We start from the raw sequence: 21,590 nt of genomic DNA on the forward strand, positions 1-21,590 counted from the left end.
TTTAAACTCTTATTTTCTTTTTTTTTCAAAGATCATTTTTAAAAATAAAATTTAAACGTTTTTTTATTTATATAAAAATAGCACTAATTTAAAAAACAACTTTAATCTCTTTTTTTTAAAGATGATTTTCAAAAATAAAATATTTACATTTTCACATTTTAAATAAAAAATTACGTAATTCCAAAAAAAAATAAAAATACTTTAAAATGCATTTGAAATTTAGAAATATTTTATAATTATAAATATATGAATTTAAAAAACAAAATATATACATTTTCAAATTTTAAATAAAAAATTACGTTATTTGAAAAAATTATTTAAAAAAAATTAAAATGCATTTGAAATTCTGAAATATTTTATAATTAGATTACATTTTCCTATAAACTCTTATTTTCTTTTTTTTCAAAGATTATTTTTAAAAATAAAATTTAAACGTTTTTTATTTAAATAAAAATAGCACTAATTTAAAAAATAACTTTAATCTCTTTTTTTTTAAAAGATGATTTTAAAAAACAAAATATTTACATTTTCACATTTTAAATAAAAAATTACGTAATTCCAAAAAAAATAAAAAAACTTTAAAATGCATTTGAAATTTAGAAATATTTTATAATTATAAAAAGATGAATTAAAAAAACAAAATATATACATTTTCACATTTTAAATAAAAAATTACGTAATTAAAAAAATTATTTAAAAAAATTTAAAATGCATTTGAAATTCTGAAATATTTTATAATTAGATTACATTTTCCTGTAAACTCTTATTTTCTTTTTTTTTCAAAGATCATTTTTAAAAATAAAATTTAAAAGTTTTTTTATTTAAATAAAAATAGCACTAATTTAAAAAATAACTTTAATCTCTTTTTTTTTAAAAGATGATTTTCAAAAACAAAATATTTACATTTTCACATTTTAAATAAAAAATTACGTAATTTCACAAAATAAATAAAAATACTTTAAAATGCATTTGAAATTTAGAAATATTTTATAATTATAAATAGATGAATTAAAAAAACAAAATATATACATTTTTAAATTTTAAATAAAAAATTACACAATTTAAAAAAAAATATTTAAAAAAAATTTAAAATGCATTTGAAATTTTGAAATATTTTATAATTACATTACATTTTCCTATAAACTCTTATTTTCTTTTTTTTTCAAAGATCATTTTTAAAAATAAAATTTACACGTTTTTTTATTTAAATAAAAATAGGACTAATTTAAAAAATAACTTCAATCTCTTTTTTTTTAAAGATGATTTTAAAAAACAAATTATTTACATTTTCACATTTTCAATAAAAAATTACGTAATTCCAAAAAAAAATTAAAAAAACTTTAAAATGCATTTGAAATTTAGAAATATTTTATAATTATTCCTATAAACTAAAATTTAAATAAATTTTCACAAAAAAAAAATGCTACATAAAAAAAACCTTACCTGGACTCTCCGTCCATCTCTGTCGTTGTCAGTCAGTCGCTCTCCGTCACTGGCTCAATTCCGTCGACCTCCCGTAAATCCATCGATTTTGATGAGGAGGAGCTCGATCAAGGTATGAAGAATGAGGGGGGGTCCCTCTCTTTATATACGAAAATTTAGGGTTTCCCTACCTCGATCGAGGTATTTCACATGCAACATACATAGCGATACATATACCTCGATTGAGGTCTATACATGCCACGATACCTCGATCGAGGTATTTTACATGCCACATATACATCGCTCCGTCATACCTCTATACCTCGATCGAGGTATTTGACATGCCACATACACATCGGTCCATCTACATCGATCGAGGTATGGACCTACCACGATACCTCGATCGAGGTATGTCAGCAGCCAACCAGATGCCACATACCTCGATCGACGTATTGGACACGCGGCCAAGTCATCGGTCCAGCATACCTCGATCGAGGTATGTCAACTGCCCTGTCGAATGGTTTTTACCTTGATCGAGGTATATGACACGATCGAGATCAAGGTATGTGGACTTGCCAATACCTCGATCGAGGTATAGCTGGATTGCCACGATACCTCGAACGACGTATAGGTGGCTTGTATAGGTGGCATGCCATGAGACCTCGATCGAGGTATAGGCTCGGTTCGGTGAAAAAAGTCCAGGATCTTGATCGAGGTATTGGCTTGGCTCGGTTGTCCTCATGTGTGATTTTCATTGGATATAATACCTCGATTGAGGTATTGCAGACCGAAGCAAAACCTTTGTATTTTCACTGGAGCAGGTGTCACACTCACCCGAAAGTGGTCCGGAAGTGGACACCCCTTAGCTTGCTACCTCCCTAATTTGCCATAAAAAATTCTACTTCCTCACCCTTTTTGGAAATCTCAACATGTATTTCTTGGGCCTTTTCTACTGCTGCTATACTGCCACAAGCTTTCTAGCTACAAATAGCTATGAGGGCATCTAGAGAGATGTCCTCTAGTTGTAACTATACAAAATAGTTCACAGTGCTTCCTTTCCAAGCCCAATTTAGCATATCTTGAAATAAGTGTGTTCTATGAGACTACACCTTGAACTAGCAACCTATCAAACACTTCCTATGCTTTTGAAAGCAAGCCATATTAGGGCCATATTTTGCATACATATCATTCAAAATGTTGCCCAAAAACAACTCTCTTTCTAACCCCTTTCTAGAAATTTCACCACATTTTTTTATGCCCTTGTATATAACACTATGATGCCACAAGCTTTCAAGGTGCAAGCAAAATGCAAGGGTGTATAATGATATGCCCTTCAGCTGCATTTATTTGAATCAATTCGGTGCTTTCTCACCAAGCTTATGCTCTATATATCCTGCAATAAGTGCAATCCAAGAGACTACATTGTGAATTGGTAAACTTGTCAAACACCTTCCATGCTTTTGCAAGAAATCATATCAACCAAGGTGCCTTAAGGGTGCTTTACAATCCCTGTTTGACAATTTCAACATATAATTATATGCCCTTGTCTACCACTCCTATGCTACAACACCATTTCAGGTAGCAAACAAATGAGGTAGTATTCAGACAGAGAGACACCATTAAATTACATCCGCTTAAAACAATTCAGTGCTTCCTTACCAAGCCCATGTTCAAAGTTTCTTACAATTAGTGCATTCCATAAAAAGCTGTCTTCAACTAGTAGTTTGCCAAATACTTACCATGCTTTTGCAAGTGAACCACATGTGGCATATTAGCAAGATCTAGTTCCAACCCCTTTCTAGCAATGTCATGTATTTATTTTTTCATGGCCCTTGCCTATGCGTCCTATGCTACCACAAGCTTTCAAGCTGGACATAGATGTCATGGCATTTGGAGAGAACACCCTCCAGTTGCATCTACTCAAAAAAATTTAGTGCTTCCTTACCATGCCTTATTTTCAGCCTTTTTTCAGCAATCCTACCATTAGACAATTCCATGACACCACATCTTGACCTAGAAGCTTTGCCAAACACTTCCCATGCTTTTGTAAGTGAGCAAGTGAGCCACACATGGCATACATATCAGTGAAGGTACTGCCAACAACAAAATCTCTTCTAGCCTCATTCTAGCAATCTCATCAGGTATTGCTTAACTATTTTCTACCACTCCTATGTTGCCACAAGCTTTGAAGCTAGAGACAAATATGACATCATTTGTGGGGATGCCCAACATTGCATCTGTTTACAATAGTTCAGTGCTTCCTCACCAAGTCCATTGCAAACAAGGTGCCACCAATAAAATGGCCTATCTCCAACCCCTTCCTAGTGATCTCAGTGTGTATTTGTCTGCCCTTGTCTATGGCTCCTATCCTACCATAAGCTTTTAAGCTATAAACAAATGTAATAGTATGTGGAGAGATGCCCTCTAGTTGCATTTGTTCAAAATAGCTCAATGCTTCCTTACCAACCCCATGTTCAACATACCCTACAATTAGCACAATCCTGGAAACTACATTGTGAACTAGTAGCTTGTCCAACAATGCCCATGCTTTTGCAAGCAAGCCACATTTGGCATACATATTGACCAAAGTGCTACCAATAAATAGGTCTCTTTTCAAACCATTTTTGGGAATCTCAGCATAAATTTCTTAGGCCCCTTCTTAATTTTTTAGTAAACAAAAAATACTAAACAAAATAGCACAAGACACCAAAATACCAAAAGACATACATGCAATTGACTCAAAAAGTTGGTGGCCAAAATCACGAACTAGATCAACATGAAAAGGCCTATAACTATTTTTACATTAAAAAAAGTACAAGCTTGGCACATGCCTCTCAAAAATTGATGCATCACAAGACAACCCAATTATAAATTACTAAAATACAACAAAATGTTAGAACCTATCAAGTGAGGGCCTGATATATTGTGTGAATATGATAGTCAAACCAACCTTTCAACCAAACAAATCCCCTGCTTTGCCATAACATACATGATAGTCAAACCAACCTTTCAACCAAACAAATCCCTTGCTTTGCCATAACATACATTAAAAAAACTTGTGTGAGTATAAATCATCTTTAATTATATGGAGAGGATATACAAGTGAGTTAGCACAGAGACTATCTCATAATATAAATGCTGTAGATAAGCTCTGAGCCAATTTTGTAGTGCTTGGCAAGCACACCAGCACATCCATTTCAGCACACCTAACATAACATAAATGTTGTAAACAAGCCGTCATCCAATTTCGTAATGCTTAGCAAGCACACCAGCACATCTATTTCAGTCATAGTAACATCACAATACTTCTAAAAATTTTGAATGACTTTAATAGCTACATACTCCTACTCCTTACAATCCCAACATTCCAATATTCTTCCAAATGTCTCGGGATGTACGATACTATCACTTATAATCCCAATCTTACAAGTTAGCTCGTAAAATAGATGGCCAGCCATAGGTTTCCATTAAACCTAAAAATTAGATGTATTCCAGTTAAGGGGACTCTTGCACCTACTATTCTAAATAGTTGCCCCTTGAATGTGATTGCAAGGTGCTCAGTAATTTCAATCATTTTAACAAATAACACTAATGAATAAGAAGAGGTTATACTTGTGTAGAAGGCTCACATCATGTAACACCACTATAGCACTTGAGAAATTCCATGCCCATCCTTCTCAATAACCCCGGGGGGTTTACTATGTGAAACCCGCTATATCACATGTGTTCAAAAGAAGGGATTTAAAGTACCCCTTATACCACACCTATATGTGAAATTTTTGTAACTCCTTAAGCAAATACAATCCCTTCTATTGAACTCATGTGCTATCTTACATATTGTTTGGTGAACTCCCGAGGTCACTAACTCCACATGAATTAATTGAATCTAAAGCCCTCACTCTCATGAACCAAACCAAACTACCCTCCTCACAAACAAAGTAACTCAAGAAAACAGGAGACCAAACCAAGATCATTAACCAAGCTAAGAAGCAAACTCCAAGAGTGTCTTTTAAATTAATGCTATGTAGAAATCCATGTATTCCATTCAAAGAAATTTGAACAAATGCACAAAAGGAAGGAACAAGAAGCCTCGAGTCCAAACAAAGTAATGTACCTTCCACCATCTTGCTGAGAATTTTGTCTACAAGAGCCATGTGCAATAGAGACAACAATCTGAATTCAAGGTCAAATAATGAATCTTGTAATGCTCTAGTGCACAAACACTTCAATGCAAAATGGAAGCCATACCAGATAGAGACCCTATGCTTTCCAAAAAACTTCCAATGATGATGGACAAAGAAATAGTTTCCTCGATACATCAAGCAAACCAAGGAAAAACTTAAATCTTAAGGCAACATATCACTTATCATTTTAACCTTAATCCACAAAAACAGTTCCAAGTTAAGAACAACATCTTATATTTCAAATTAGGCTACCAACATCATGCCAAAATACTCGAATTAACAAGTGGTGGCATTACAGTGAGATGTTATATTTTCTCCAAGCTCAAATGTGTAGTGCCCAACTTTCTCGTCTCATCAGGCCAAGGATGGGATTGACCTTAGGCAGATTCATATAGGGGTAAAGGGGAGCAGGACCCAATAGCATTGCCCCCCCTTTCACGCTCGTTCTACCCAACTGGGCCTGCACACAGCCAACAATCATCACGCTTGAAACTTTAACCACTAAAACCCTATCCACTGCCCCACTCAAGGCCTTTCATATTCCCCTTGAGGCCATGGTAGCCTTGATTAAAGAGACTAGGTCGATCAAACCATGCCGTGCAAAAGTCTTTCCTACTAGACCTAGCCAAGCTAGCTACTTGAATGACCAAACCAAATAAATCTGCCCCTGATTCTATGAGTAGTAGAATCACTAAAAAATTAATGATTCATGAGGACTTCTGTTGACCACTAGTCAAAAGTCTATCAAGGCAACCATGGATGGGGCCTGGGGTGCCAACTCAATATGTAGTATGTCACTACCCTCGTCCAAAGTCCAAGGTATGGGGGGACAAGGTCCATATATAATATGGATGGATTTCCTTTAAAATCTTCAAGTATGCAAGGGAAAAACATGAAAATTTCATGTCCCCCCTCCCACAAAATATAAGGTATATACCTTTAAAAATGTGCAAGATTTTAAGATTTGTACATATTTTTCATAATATGTGAGGCCGAAGGGGGGGGGTCTTTTGGATGAGGGAGGGTAAAACAAAAAATACACTAAAATAGGAAAACCCATCTCCTTTCAAATTAATGTAGCCTTTTCATGTGTTACCCAAATTTCAAAGTGTAAAGACATATTTGAAGCTCTTTTAGTGTCGAACACAACCTTGTTAACTTGAATAATTCCTACTCATGGCATATTGCTAAATTCATCTCATACTCAAGATTTTGATAGGTTTTCTTACTAAAGGGAGTTGACGCCCCAAGGGATGGGGGAAGGACGAGAATAGGGGAGCGAAGGTGGGGGGGTGGAGACTCAAGGGGTGCATTACTAATAAATCCCAGGTATCACGTGCATTCAAGGGGTATTTAAAAGACCCCTCAACTAAAATTTCCCCCCCAATAAAACCACCCCTCTTTACTTATGAACTAACAAATTTTTTTCTAAATTTGAATTAAAAAACCCCTCCTATTATTGTAATCCTATTAATTTTTTTCTAGAAGTGGGATTAAAATACCCCACCTTTTGAATGCATGTGGTACACTAAAATTTTTAGAGGTGAACCCCCTGAGGGTGGAGACTCAATGGAGAGAGGGCTGGCAGAAGAGGGCAATAAAAGAATAAAGGCAAGGGGCAAGGTAGTAAATCATAAGAATCAACACCTGAGAAGTAGATGAAGCTCACAGTGACCAACAAAAACTAGACAGTTTGACAATTCATGGAGGAGATTGTCATTCCCTAAAAATGTATCTAATATAAAAAAACATGTGACACATGGCTCAAGGAGAAAAAAGCATTTCATTTCATGGCACCATGCTACCTACCTAAAAGGTTTGAAGTTCCTTGTATGTATATATCACAATCACTTCCTAAGAGTATCCAAGAATAGAGTGCTTATAAGACCACAATATTTGGAGGACAAATGGGTCCCACATGGAATAAGGATTCCCATTGGATAGCTATGGGTCTCATCCACTAGCTGAGACAAGGAGAGCTACACTAGGCACAGCTAGAGAGCAGCGGATCTACAAGCTATACACATTCGAGGAGCACATTCTATGTGCATGCCCAGTCTACGATGAGGTTCATGGACAATATCACTCCAATATTACTACCTCTTCGACAAGAGACATGGGTTTGGACTACTTTTTTAACCAATGCATTTTCATGATTCGGTGTGCCTCAACCTTTCCACGATCATAGAGAGACTCTATTGTGATTGATCAAATAGGATGAGGTGATAGGAACACAAGAGATAAAGCTAGATCGGAGATAGTGGCATGTCATAGACTTTATCCATTTGAGTCAGCAGAGGGTACATTGGAGTGGACGAGGAAGAGCTAGCCAATGTGAGGGAAGAGTGGATTAGTAGGAAGAAGAGACAAGAAGCGATGGAGTCATAGCCACATAGATCATGCACAAAATAGAGACAAACTAGAACATGTATGATGGTCTAATCTATCGCGCCTCTGCTCTAACTTAGACCATCAAGGTGTAGGTATCACTCTGGATATGACCTATGGAGTATAGAGATCATGGAGGCCAAGCTTCCCACAACACTAAGAGATGCCCTAAGAGAGATATCCTCGTATCCTAGCGGAGGAGTGCCAAGGCACCAAGATCATAGTTGAGTAAATCTCGTATTTTCTCTTAGGATTTAGATTAGTTTTGAATTTTGACTTTCTTAGTATAGCACTTCATGAGCCGTTAACTCTCTCTCTCTCTCTCTCAACGTTTCCTGTCCTCTTCCGTTTTCATCCCTCTTCATTTACTCCACAACTGATAGCTGTCGCCAAATTACTTTTTTTGGTTGAGGGACAGTAAGAGACAAAGGCTCCGCGCAATATTGTGTTGGTGAGTGATTTATGCAGTGTGCTTCGAACTCGCTTCGAATGCATTTGTTTGTCAAGTGATAGAGTGGGAGAATTGTGTCGCATGAGAAAGGCTTTGACAAACCAAGTTTTACAGCAATGGAGCCCTTGTGTTAACTCAACTGGAGCCAAGATTTGAGAAGAAATAGCCATGCCGCGACATGCAAAGCTGCAGGCCTGCATCCGCAAGGGATTAAACCTGCCATGAATCGAGAGGCTGGAAGAAGCCACGACATGCACTTGCTGCGCATCTCACGATTTTGTCGAAGAAGAAAGCAATCAATCGATCCAGCATCCCTTAAACCTCTTATCAACCTCTTGGGCATTGGCAGACGGTTGGCCTCCACACACACTGAGCTTTCTCATGACCTTGATCATCTAGTTGATGATCTCCGCCATTGTTTGAATCACAGACATTACTGCTTCTGCTCTGTCTCTTCGATGCTAGTATTTGAACAGCCCTCTCGTCCTCTTCCCGTGTGGAGGCTTTTGGCCTAACGGCAGATTGTGGCCCCAGCTCGTCTTTGCTCCGTGGCCTGCATAGCCTGGACACCTCATTCGAGATTCCAATAAAGAATCAAACAGTTGGGGATCGAGGACAGTTGTATCTTTCCTTTATACATAATCAAATTCAGAGCGAGCCCTATCTGTCCATTATACATAATTACCAAAAACACAGCGAGCCTTGCTGCAAATTACTGTCTGAGGATCGTGGGGATCGACTAAGAACCAAGCCCATCATTTAGCAAATTTGTCTAATGAAAACGGAGGAAGCATATGACAATAAACATTCGCCATACCGTAATATCTGTAGAAACCGTATCTACAATATGGAGGAAGTATATAAGCTCCTGGCCGGTCAGGCTTGCGTTGCGTGCTTTGATTCCCCGGCTTCGGCCTTTGAATTCGTTTCTGTTTCGACTTCTTATCAGGCTGGCTTGGAATAAACCTGGCAAGAAAATAAGTACATGAAAGTCTTGCAGACGAATGCCAGCGAAAGCTACTTATTCGTAGAACGAGGGGTCTTGTGTCGTGCAGTAGAATTACGTCAAGATTGGCAACGCTCCAGTTGTCAACGGCTGAAGCTTGTCTGCAAGCCTGTTTAGAATCCATTCAAGCTGCTTCGTATCTTCTTCGATGCCTGTTGGATCTATCCTGGTCCTTTCAAGTGCAACAGTGCTTTCATCAATAGTGGTTAGACTGTCTGCTGATGCAGGCTGGCTTACTTTTGCCTCTTCAGACTCTGAGCTCGTTTTAATAGAGTTCTTGACGCTTCGACGAGACGGCATATGCGCCATTTTTACCCTTTGGAGGTGAGCATCGAAGTAAGAAGAGCCAGGAGGATCAAGCCCTACTGTCAAACGACGGATACTTGTTAGACAAATGTGTCCTCCGATATGTATACGGCTTCACTGAGATGCTTATTGCGCGCGCAATGCGATCAGGTAATTTTGCGTTCGAAATCGTTCTCCTAGATTTGCCCGTTGTGCGTTCACACAATCGCTATGAAATCTCGAAATTCAGAATAACTTTACTAACCATGATCATTCACACAATCACTATGAAATCTCGAAATTCAGAATAACTTATTTACTAACCATCATCTCTGCGCGAAGTTGGACTAACATCACGAAGTCGCATCAACGCCAGTTGGTTCCGGCAGCTGATGAGTGTTTTAGTGAGGGTCTCACTCCGTCCGTCTCTTTTCCCTGCGAGTTTTCTCTGTTCTTCCTGCGGCAGCACTGCAGAAATTACTTAAACCAGCGTACGTTCTTTTCATGTAACCGTAAGAAACTGTCAAGCCGAGAGTCACAAGTACTTCGCAGTGCAAAAAAGCAATCCAGCGAGGCATCGCAAGGGAAAATCGTCATCGCAGAACGGCGAAGATAACTTCGGAGGAGGGACGTAATTATCGGGTCAGTACCTCGTCCGTTAGAGCATAGAATTTTCCGTATTCCATGCTGGAAGTCTGCCATGCGAACTCCCGAGCCGTTTTCATCAGTTGGGGACGTTCTGCAGGAGGTGAGCAAATACGGTATCATGATGCAGCCATGGAGTGTTGGTGCTAGTTCTCGCATGTTAACGGCCATGCCCGATTGAACTGCTTGTCGTTTAGGCCTAATGGCTTAAGAAAAAATCAGATCGAGGTAGCGACGAGGAAGATCAGATGCAAGCACCTGTTGAGCAGGTGTACTTGTGGGGTGGATATTGATATTGCGAACATTCGTTCAACAGGAATGAATTTGATCGGCCACATAAATGGACGGAGTCCGATCAGCTGATGAGCAGGCCGAATTGGAAGGTTGGAAAATTGTCGTAACTGTCAAAGTGCACTGCAATAGATAGAAAGGATGGGAGGACTGAGAGCCGATCAACAACCGTACTGAAAGTGCAGAGCTAGGAGGGGGAATGGAGGTTCCGAAAATGTCCTAACTGTCGATCGAAATGCACGTTGACAGACAGAATGGACGGACTCACAGCAAACGTATAACGATCGCAGCTCCCAAAGTCGTCGTAACGGCCATGTCAAGGCCTCATGACATTGTTGGTAGTTTGGGAGATGACATTGTTGGTAGTTTTGTGGGAAATGAGAAATTTAAGGCTTTTTTCCCATTTTTGGCTGTTTTTTCATTTTCTATGGGAACTTAAACTTTCTATGGCAATTGGAGTGGGTGTGATCAGAAAAGGGTAAGCGGGGTTAGGGTAAGTGGCGAGGTTCACCTTATCATTTGATTGTGGTGAGGTTTAATACCACCTTAAACGACTTGGAGTTTGTTGCTTCTCTCGTGGTTCTTCATTCAATCTTCACCCTGTGGTTGCTCTGGGATTCCACATTGTGCTTGCTCTAGGTTGGTTCTTCTTTACTAATTTGTTCTTTGCTCCATGTTCACTCTTTCAGTTGCTTGGACTTCGCTTGGGCCTTTGAGAAGCTTATTGTTGAGCGAGTGGGGCTGTGTTGGTGTATCGAAGTTCGACGATTTCTTCGACAATGCTACAAAGTCTTTGCTTCAAAGTCTACAAGGGCAGGCATGTGTTGATAACTAAAGCGAGCACTCCAGAGTCTACTAGTATTGGTGTGAGTCAATAACTAAAGCAAGGCAGAAGGTGTTTTCTCTCTTGATAACTCCAGGGAGCTATGTTGTCAAGGTCTTCTATGTCTACCTTCTACAAACATCTATGGTTAGATGCAACTCGTTGGCTCTTCAAGTCTGATTGTTTAATCTGATTGTTCCATGCAGATTTGTTCTTCGTTGTTCTTTGTTTAATCATGTGGCTTATTGAAAGTGTCAAATGCTTGGTCCTCTACATGTTTGGAGTGAGTGCATTTGAGAAGTTAGTCTTATGCATCATATAATGCTTGATAGTTTGCATGTTCATCTAGTGTGTTCAATCGTCTTCTACAGTGTAAATATTTTGGGCCAACATGCATGTCTTTCTAAAGTTCGAAAATAGGAGTGATTCGACTATAGTCTCGCAATGCAAGTCTATATCTCTACAGAAGTGAGGCAACTTGCTTTGTTTAAAAGGTGCTCTATACCTGCCTTCTGGAAGCTATTTATAGTCGTGCTTATTTCAAGCGCCCATTGCTTAGTACTCTGGATGTTTGGAGTGCAAATCAGCAAGCTATTCTTCTATAGTGTACATACTTGGCACAACATGCATGTCTTTGTCAGAATTTCAATGCATGTGAAATATCATTTCAATATGAAGATCAATAGCAAGCTCTACGACTTCGCTATTCCCCCATGCATGGCTACCTTGGTAGAGTTCGACCGGAGGTTGATAGTCATCCTCATGAATCATTAATTTTTCTGTGATTTTGCTATGCGTAGGATCACGGGTGGAACTTTTGGTTTTTGTCCGTTTCTACAGTTAGCCTGACTACGTCTAGTAGGAAAGACTTTCTCATGGTAAGGTTTGATTTACCAAGTCTCTTTAATCAAGGCTACCATGGCCTCGAGAGGTGATATAGAAATAATGGCTAGGGTTTTAGTGGTTAAAGTTTCAAGCATGATGATCACAAATTATGTGTAGGCCAAGCTGGGCAGAACAAGCATGAAAGGAGGGGGAGACTCTACTAGAGCAGGGTCAAGCCCTACTCCCCTCTATCCCTATATAAATGGAGTTGATTTGTTGTCAATCCCATCCTTGGCATGAAGACGACAAAGATGGGCACTACATATTTGAGCTTGGAGAAAATACTACGTCTCAGTGTAATGCCACTTGTTAATCCAAGTAGTTTGGCATGATGTCGATAGCTTGATTTGAAACAATAAGTGATTTGTTGGCTTAAAATTAAAGTTTTTTCTTGGTTTGCTTGATGTATTGATGAAACTATTCCTTTGTCTATCAAGGTATAAAATTAGAACTTTTTTGGAAAGCATAGGGTCTCTGTCTAGTGTGGCTTTCATTTTGCATTGAAAGTGTTTGTGCACTACAACATTACAAGTTTCATTTTCTGACCTTGAATTCTCATTGTTGTCTCTTTTGCACATGGCTCTTGCAGACAAAATTCTCAACATGGGGGAAGGTATGTTAGTTTCTATTTTAGACTCAAGGCCATCTGTTCCTTCCTTTTGTGTGTTTTTTCAAATTGCTTTGGATGTAATACATTAATTTCTACATTATCTACAAATTGATAGAAAAATGGAGCATTAATTTAAATGACACTTGGAGTTTGCTTCATTGCCTGGCTGATCATCTTGGTTTGGTCTCTTGTTTTCTTGAGCTACTTTGTTTTGGTCCTTATAGTTATGTGAAGAGTAGTTTGGTTTGATTCATGAGTGTGAGGGCTTTATATTGAATTACTTTCCCTAGGCTCTAGGGCGACTGTTGCAAGGCACGCTTGTTTCTACAAGGCAAGCTTGGCCTACAAGGGTTTTTACATATTCACTCTGCAAGGGATTCAATGGTTGTATAATCCCCCCACCTAGCTGCTCCCTAGCCGTTAGCCCCGGTACTAGAGATCCCCTAGGTAGTGAGCTGGGTTTCTCTTGGATAAGCCGATCTTTTCTTCTTTCAGCCTTTTGCAGTTATTTTCCATACTCAGCACCTTTGGGGCTGCTATTTTGTATGAAGTCTTTCAAGCATTACTAGAAGGTTCCTTTCTTTGCAAAAAAGAAAAGAAAAGATTCAATTACTTCATGCAAGTAGTGAGAAGGACAGGCATGTAATTTCCAAGTGTTGTATTGCATGATCACAGCCTTCTACACAAGTAAAACCTCTTCTTATTCATTAGTGTTATTTGTTGAAATGATTAAAATTACTGAACAGTTTGCAATCACATTTAAGAGGCAATTGTTTAGAATCGTAGTGCAAGATTCTGCTTAACTGGAGTACATCTAATTAAGAGGTTTAATGGAAATTTATGGAGCTATCCATCTGTTTGACTAGCCAACTTGTAAAATCTGCATTTTAATTGATAGTATGGTACATAAATTCTCTCCCATGGATGAAGTGATTATTATGGAGTCCTGTAGAGAGATTTGGCAGAATATTCGAATGTTGGGATTGTGAGGAGCAGGAATGTGTAAAGTCACTCAAAATGTTCAAAAGTACATCTTGATGCTTGTGATTGAAATAGATTGGCTAGTGTGCTTGCCAAGCACTACAAAGCTGTCTATAACATTTGTGTGATGAGATAGTCATTGTGCTAACTCACCTTGTATATCCTCTTCATGTAATTAAAGATGATTTATACTCACACAAGTTTGTTATGTATGTTATGACAAAAGCAGGGGTTGTGTTTGGTTGAAAGGTTGGTTTGACTATCGTAGTCAGATATGCAGAGGATATGCATGGTAACGTGGAATATGTCAAGCCCTCACTTGATATGTTTCGGGATTTCATTCTATAGCAATAAATTTATAATTGGGTTGTCTTGTGATGCGTCAGGTTTTTGAGAAGCTTGGGCCAAGCTTGTATATTTTTCTACTTAAAAATAGTTACAAGCCTTTTCATGTTGATCTAGTTTGTGATTTTGGCCATCAGCTTTTGGACTCAAGTGCATGTATGTTTGTTTCTCTTTTTTATGTCTTTGTGCTACTTCATTTATTATATTTTGTCTACTAAAAATTTGGGAAGGGGGATGAAAATTTTTTGCTGAGATTTCTAGAAATGGCTTGGAAAGAGACCTTTCAGTTGGCCACACCTCGGTTGATGTGTATGCCAAATGTGGCGTGCTTGCAAAAGCACAGGCATTGTTTGATAAGTATCAGTTCACAATGTAGTTCCTTGGATTGTGCTAATTGCAAGGTATGTTGAACATGGGGCTGGTAAGGAAACTATTTTGAACAAATGCAAGTAGAGGGCGTCTCTCCACATACTGCCACATTTGTTTATAGCTAAAAAACTTGTGGCAGGATAGGAGCTACAGGCAAGGGTAGAGAAATACCTCACAAATACATGCTGAGATCACTAGGAAGGGGCTGGAGATAGAGACCTTTTTGTTGACAGCACCTTGTTTGAAATGTAGCTCACTTGCAATGAGCTTAGTGAGGAAGAACTAAAATATTGTAAACAGGTGCAATGTTGGGGATCCCCACTAATGATGTCATATTTGTCTCTAGCTCAAGAAAGCTTGTGGTAACTTTGGAGTAGTAGAAAATAGTTAAGTACTACATGCTAAGATTGCTAGAAAGAGATTGGAAAGAGATTTTGTTGTTGGAAACGCCTTCATTGATATGTATGCCATGTGTTGCTCGCTTGTGAATTGGCAAGCTTCAGGTCAAGATGTGGTGCTTGGACTTCTCTAATTGTATGATATTCTGAAAACGCGCTTGGTAAGGAAACACTAAATTGTTTTCAATAGATGCTACTAGAGGGCATTCTCTCCAAATGCCATCACATTTATGTCCATCTTGAAAGATTGTGGTAGCATAGGAGCCATAGACAAGGGCCAAGAAATACATGCTCATACTGCTACAAAGGGGTTGGAACTAGATCTTATTGTTGGCCGCACCTTGGTAGATATGTATGCCAAATGTGGTTCATTGGCAAAAGCATGGGAAGTATTTGGCAAACTACCAATTGGAGACATAATTAGGAATGCACTAATTGTAGGATACATAGATGGGATCAGCTCAAATCACACGTGAAGAGGGGGAGGAAGAACATTCATTGCATGATCATGATGAGATGTATAGAAGATTTAGTGGACATATGACTCATTGTAGGCATGCGATGGTATGCTTGCACTAAGATATTAGTATGAGAGATGAATTTCCATCTTCAACTATGATGACTGGTGCTACGGCTTAGACCTTTGGTGATTATCCATTTCCTTATAGGTTGGCACCACTTGTAAGGAGTTACAATCATAGGGCAACATGGTGCTTGGTTATAGCATGACTTCCTCAACCAAGAAGACTTCTCTTATTAGGGTCATCGATACATGTTAGCTCCATCTATTGTCAGACCAGTTGAGGATTGTATAGTTTGCAATATGCTCATGTGCCAAGCGACCATTTTGTCACATTGATGCCATTTTGCGAGCTCAAATACTCATGGGTGATTGGCACCTGCTATTTAGATATATGTTGAATTTGGCATCATATGGCATATGCATGAACGTCACATCTCTTAGAAAGAAAGAGTGGGAAACTTATGTTGATCATTTATATGTACAGATGCATGATTTAGCTCCATGGGAGACAAAGATAGGACAAATTGTATATACGAGGAACATGTAGGACATGAGTCTAATTATATGCCTAGACTTGTAGGATGATGCATGGTGGTTGTAGCCACTAGGAGTCGATCCGCATGAAAAGAGTTGACTATACATTATTCATTTTGTATGGAGATACTTGCTCGTAGGCAACAAGAGTTAGCAAGATTACCCCTTGATGTTCCATTCGGTCATCACCCAAAGAGTGTGGCTTTCATTCCATTATGGGGTATTTATACAAGTGGCAGAGCTTCTCTATCTGCATGTAGGAATTGTAAGACATTCTCTCGCTACATGTAGAACTTGCATATAGAAGTTGCATGTAGGAGTTGCAAGCTGCATGTAGAACTCGCATGTTGCATGTTGCATGTAGAACTCACATGTTGCAAGTTGCATGTTGCATGTAGGAGTTGCATGTTGCATGTAGAACTTGTATGTTGCATGTTGCATGTAGAAGTTGCATGTTGAACTTGCATGTAGGAATTGCATGTAGAACATGCATGAAGGAGTTGCAAGTAGAACTTGCATATTGAGGATTCCTAAGAGAGATTATTCCTAGCCTTATGCAAGTACAAGCGGAGCTTTGCCTCTACTCTACACTCATTTTCTGTACTACCTAAGTCCATGTTGGCACAGAGACAACATACTCCCGGATCCATTTTATTACCCATCCTTGGGTACTGGCTTATTATAATCACGTAGTTGGGATGCCATGCGTGAAATATAGTGGCTGTGGAACTTGTGTCGTGCCAGTTGATCCTACTGTAAAGCCTTGGCACCATACAATTTTTGCTCTATTTCCAGGTAGCCTGTATCCACCATTTGTTCGAATAGAGATACGTGGTGTGCTTCTAAGAAGATGACTCTTTGATAGAGTCAGCTTGTAATTTGAGCATCAATCTGTTCATTGGGATTGAAACTGAGTGGAGGCAAATGGCATTCGAGGTGGTTGGGGACGTCCAAAATGTATTCCAATGTTTTGCAAAAGATAGCACTTTGGCAAAGGAAGCAGTCAGTGTTGCTGCGCATTATTTGCTCATGTTGCTAAAGTGCTCGAATCATTGCACCTTGGATATTCCATTCTACACCAAAGTATGGTTCGATCATTGGCCAATTAATGGTATGATCTTCACCCAAAGTGTGTATATTGGTTTCCCATCTGTGGAACTGCATAGAACTTGGGATGGGTTCTAAGACATGGAGGTGGATGCAAGTACTCTTTTGAGAAGCTTACATTAAAGATCTTGGGATGGTGCCAATCAAGTTGGGGATCCAACTTGCTTATCCAATCTTCACTAATTTAACACTGACAAAGGTTGGTAGGGAAGTTGTCAAAGGGTCCATCCACCTCGAGTTTTCATATCAAGATATTTGCTCCAAAATTCCTTGATGGGGATACTGGGAAGTGGTATCTCATCAAAATCATACCCATCATTGGAATTTGGCATGGGAGTACGAATTGGATTATCCAGATCTTGATATTCAAAAACAAATACTATGTCATTATCTATTGATGGCACTACAAGTAGTGTCAGAGGTGATGATGGGGTAGGGAGAGAATCTGGGGACATGGTAGAGAAATATCAAAGAGTGTTAGTTGTGGTGGAAGCACGAGTAGAGGGACGGGGGGGAAGAACTAGGCAAATGGTTTGAGCAGCTTGGTAATCCTCAAGGGTAGGATTAGCAAGGGAAGGGAAAAAGCTAGGTGTGAGGGGCTCGTAAGTTTGTGACTGTTGGGTTAGTTGAAAATGGTGAGAGGCATGAGCAAAGAGACAATGAAGGGAATAGATGTTAGGATGGAGCTCAAGGAAGGTTTAGAGGGTGGTAGAAGCAAGGGTAAGTAACGTTATGAGGTTGGTAGAGAGAGTGGTTAGATATAGGAAGTTGGATGTGAGATAGGCCCTGTCATCTTCTGACATTTCTTTTTGCTGGTGCGATGGGATCATCAACTACAAGGGTGGGATGTCAGTTATGTCATCCCTTGCAACTAATAGTGATGGACTTTGTAGCAATGGCAACAAACCAGCAATACCCCTGAGGGGAGGACTAACCATGAGGCATACATATGTGATGAAAGCATCCATCCTAAGTGCTATAAACTCGGCATGTGCAGACAGGCAGAAGATATTTTTCTCATCTTCGAACAAGTCTTGGCAAATTATGTGCAGAGTTTTGGTCCCTATGGAATGTTCCCATTTGATTGTTGGATGAGTGGATATGATCCTGATTTGGAGTTTCTTCCATTGGACAAGCACTCGTGCATTGAGGAGATCTTCCGCTTGGTATACCACCGTTGTGCATTGTAGTGAAACTTCATTGGTGTTGTCTTCCATTGCCTCATTGTTGTGCACTAGCAATTGGAGTTCAAGCTTGGAGATGATTATCTTTTGGGATTGCATCTCATCCATTTTTTCTTTATATTTATGGTAAATGGATGTCTATGCCTCCTTAAGCTTTCTCATTTGCAAGGTGACCTTCGCCTATTGAGGAATGTCTTCAGTGGTATTGGACCATTGGTCCATGACTTGTGCTTTTGAAGTGCTGGTCTCTTGAGTGGTAGCAAGTTGGTCCTTTAAGATTCTACAGTCCCTTGTAAGCTCTTCAATAATGAACATGTGTATTACTAAAGACTGTTGCATGTCTTTAAGCTTGTCTTGGCAATCCTAGAGCTCTTCTTCTTTGTGGATTAGAGTGAGTCGAGAGCTTGTGCCAATGCCTCTATTTGCTAGAGCATGTGTAGAGGTCAAGGAGTTATAGTAGGTCTCTATGATTGCCATAGCTTGGACTGCTGCTCTCAGCTGTATTTGGCTTTGGTGGAAATTGGAAGTCACATCTCTCACTGCCTTCTCTTGAGCTTGGAGAACTTGGTTCATGCGCACTTCTTCAACCTTCTTCTCATTTATTTGCACCCGAAGTGCCTTGACCTCTCTGGCGATTGCCTGAAATTGGTCTTTGATTGCTGCTGTAGTATATTGTCTATCCAATTCTCGTGCATGTTCCTTCTTGGCCAAGGGATCATTTGGCTAGCTTGATGATGGAGAATGATAGACGGTGATGAGGATTGGCGATACTACTGATACAATTGGTGCCCATGTAGGCATCTTGATGATTTTGTAGTACTTGTTGGGGGTTGTTCCAATGGTATTTTAGTCACTTGGGTATAGTAGTCATACTGTTGATCTGGCACTAGCTCCCCTTGTGGTTCATGGACTCTGGCATGGCATCGATGGGTGGTGCTGGTGCCGCTATAGCCTCAGGCTCTAGTGTTGATCTTGCCTCAAGCATAGGCTGTTACTGCTGTTGGAGATATATTGGTTGCAGTTGTGCACCGAGCTGTAGCATCTCGTGGGGCAATTCCTCAATTCCGACCTCCACAATAGGCATTTCTTCTTAGGTATCTGCATTTGCTAATGTGATGAACTTGGTGATAGCTCCCATGCTAGTGAGAAGGGAATCTCTAACTCCTCGATAGGTTTTGGTGATTGGGGCCTGCAGAGTCATTTCTCGTTCGTGTAGCTCTTTATTGATGATTACAGCCAATAAGTGCAGAATTTTACATTTTTGGCATAATGAACCATCTAGTTTTTTTGTGAAGAAGATGATTAAGTGCTCGATCCAGTCTTACTTTAGTTTCCTACTCAGCAAAACAAATGTGCGGAGTGAAAGGGATCGATTATTGCCACACTTAACCCCCAGGATTGTAGATAGGAATTGTGATGCTTCCTTGAGGTGAGGGTTAATGATGGTGCGAAGTAATATGCCATCCCTATGGAACATTGTGCCCTTGGCAAGGAGAGGTTGTACATCGAGAAATTTAGCATCGACAGGCCTTGTAGGGTATTTGGCACCTTGTGTTGGGAGTGAGAAGGCCCTTTGAATGACTGTACTATCGAGGATAATGTTTAGTGGATCTGATGTATAGTGATGGTACTGTACTTGCCAACTTGTGCATTGCTAGAGTGGTAAGAATGGAGAAAGTCCTTGATGTATGTGGTCATTGTAGGACTATCTTCCAAGGATTTTAGGCTCTCATACAAACTGCCTAGACCCCTTTGCTCTAAGAAAGTTGTTGTTGCATTGGAAAGAGCATAAGTTGATGTAGGTGGCCACACAAGTTCCAACGAATGGGCCCCGTCAATGGTTGTGTAGCCAGTAGTGACTGGGGTGGCATTTGTTCTTCTTAGGTTTCCATGTCCTGCACAGAATCCTCCTCAGAGCTATCGCTCTGAACCACAAATGCATGTGGTCACCGTGGTTGAGAGGAGGTAGATGTCTACGAACTCTGGAGGGGATCTCGTGGTTGAGGTGATGGGCTCTTTCTATGCATCCTCTTTAGTGGCGGCATTGTTTCTGAACCAGCATCCATGTGCATATGGTGTACCATTGATCATTAGATTAGTTGGCATGCAAGTATGACATTTGTGTGTGTTTGTGAGAGATCTTATTTTTACACATGCTTTGAGAGTGTGGAATGAAAGTGTGTAGCACAATTATTCATGCAATCGACCATGTGTCTAAGCGAAAGCATGTGAGTGCACGTGACCTAGTAGCTAGGTAGGGACTAACTATATTTGTTACTTAGATTTCATAGGGCAGCTAGAACTCAGGCATCACTTCTGAGCCCTAGGTTGAAATCGATTGATGCTACCTATATGTGCGAAGATGTACATATGCAAGTGAGTGCTCGTGATACAATCTAATCCTAACTAAGGAAAACTTGGGTTTCCCAAATCTTCATTTTTGTCGTGGATGGCTTTGCGTGGTGTAGTAGTAGCGCTTCAATTGGCTCCTGTTTATTGTTGTGTTAAATTGGACTCGGTTGAAATCGATTTGATGCTACCTATATGTGCGAAGATGTACATATGCAAGTGAGTGCTCGTGATACAATCTAATCCTAACTAAGGAAGACTTGGGTTTCCCAAATCTTCATTTTTGTCGTGGATGGCTTGTGTGGTGTAGTAGTAGCGCTTCAATTGGCTCCTGTTTATTGTTGTGTTAAATTGGACTCCATCCAATGTTTCTAGCAGCACAGCTCTAATGGGATTCATCTTTCTTACTCGATAGGATCCTTGACCTAGATACTTGAGTTTTCCCTTGTGTACTTTGGCATTGTATAACAAGACTGTCACCTTCCTTGATGTCTTTGGCTTTAAGATTCTTATCAAACCATGTCCTTCTTCTGTGTTTTTCTATTGTCATGGCATGGTAGGCGACTAATCTTGTCTCTGTATGCTCTCTCCAATTGATAGAGTCTTTCTTTCAAGGATGCATGATCTCCCATGTGTTCCTGTACTACTATGCATAGGCTTGGTATTACAAATCCTAGTGGGACCATGGCTTACAGGCCATACAACAATTGAAAATGTATATTCTCTGTACTGACCTTGAGTGTGGTTCGGTATGCCCATAAGGCTGCATTTAGTTTCTCTACCCAATCAGAACGTTGTGGTTCTACTACC

The 21,590-nt window shown here is 39.5% G+C and overlaps 2 protein-coding genes across 2 annotated transcripts; both read right to left on the reverse strand.

The window, feature by feature from the left end:
- Positions 1-8,906: 8,906 nt before the first annotated feature.
- Positions 8,907-9,760, reverse strand: LOC147905857 (uncharacterized). The gene is made up of 3 exons (XM_087378845.1): positions 9,510-9,760; positions 9,263-9,411; positions 8,907-9,007 (listed from the first exon to the last, which is right to left on the reverse strand). Exons 1-3 carry the CDS (start codon positions 9,758-9,760, stop codon positions 8,907-8,909), a joined length of 501 nt encoding a protein of 166 aa, XP_087234971.1.
- A 295-nt stretch (positions 9,761-10,055) lies between these two features.
- On the reverse strand, positions 10,056-10,461 carry LOC147905858 (uncharacterized). Its single transcript, XM_087378943.1, has 2 exons — positions 10,387-10,461; positions 10,056-10,193 (listed from the first exon to the last, which is right to left on the reverse strand). The coding sequence occupies exons 1-2, from the start codon at positions 10,459-10,461 to the stop codon at positions 10,056-10,058; spliced, it is 213 nt and encodes a 70-aa protein (XP_087235069.1).
- Between the last annotated feature and the right edge of the window lie 11,129 nt (positions 10,462-21,590).

The sequence above is a fragment of the Dipteris shenzhenensis genome, chromosome 1 (assembly GCF_047967505.1).
Source record: "Dipteris shenzhenensis isolate YYH24624 ecotype China chromosome 1, Dip_SZ_1.0, whole genome shotgun sequence".
Classification (NCBI taxonomy): domain Eukaryota; kingdom Viridiplantae; phylum Streptophyta; class Polypodiopsida; order Gleicheniales; family Dipteridaceae; genus Dipteris; species Dipteris shenzhenensis.

Excerpts from the sequence above, each read along its gene's own strand:
- LOC147905857 (XM_087378845.1), bottom strand. The coding sequence starts at position 9,760 with ATGGCGCATATGCCGTCTCGTCGAAGCGTCAAGAACTCTATTAAAACG. Across the intron at positions 9,412-9,509 it reads GGAGCGTTGCCAATCTTGAC|GTTTATTCCAAGCCAGCCTG; the intron begins GTAATTCTACTG and ends TTTTCTTGCCAG. Across the intron at positions 9,008-9,262 it reads CGGTTTCTACAGATATTACG|GCTATGCAGGCCACGGAGCA; the intron begins GTATGGCGAATG and ends TGAGGTGTCCAG.
- LOC147905858 (XM_087378943.1), bottom strand. The coding sequence starts at position 10,461 with ATGAAAACGGCTCGGGAGTTCGCATGGCAGACTTCCAGCATGGAATAC. Across the intron at positions 10,194-10,386 it reads TCTATGCTCTAACGGACGAG|GAAGAACAGAGAAAACTCGC; the intron begins GTACTGACCCGA and ends GTGCTGCCGCAG.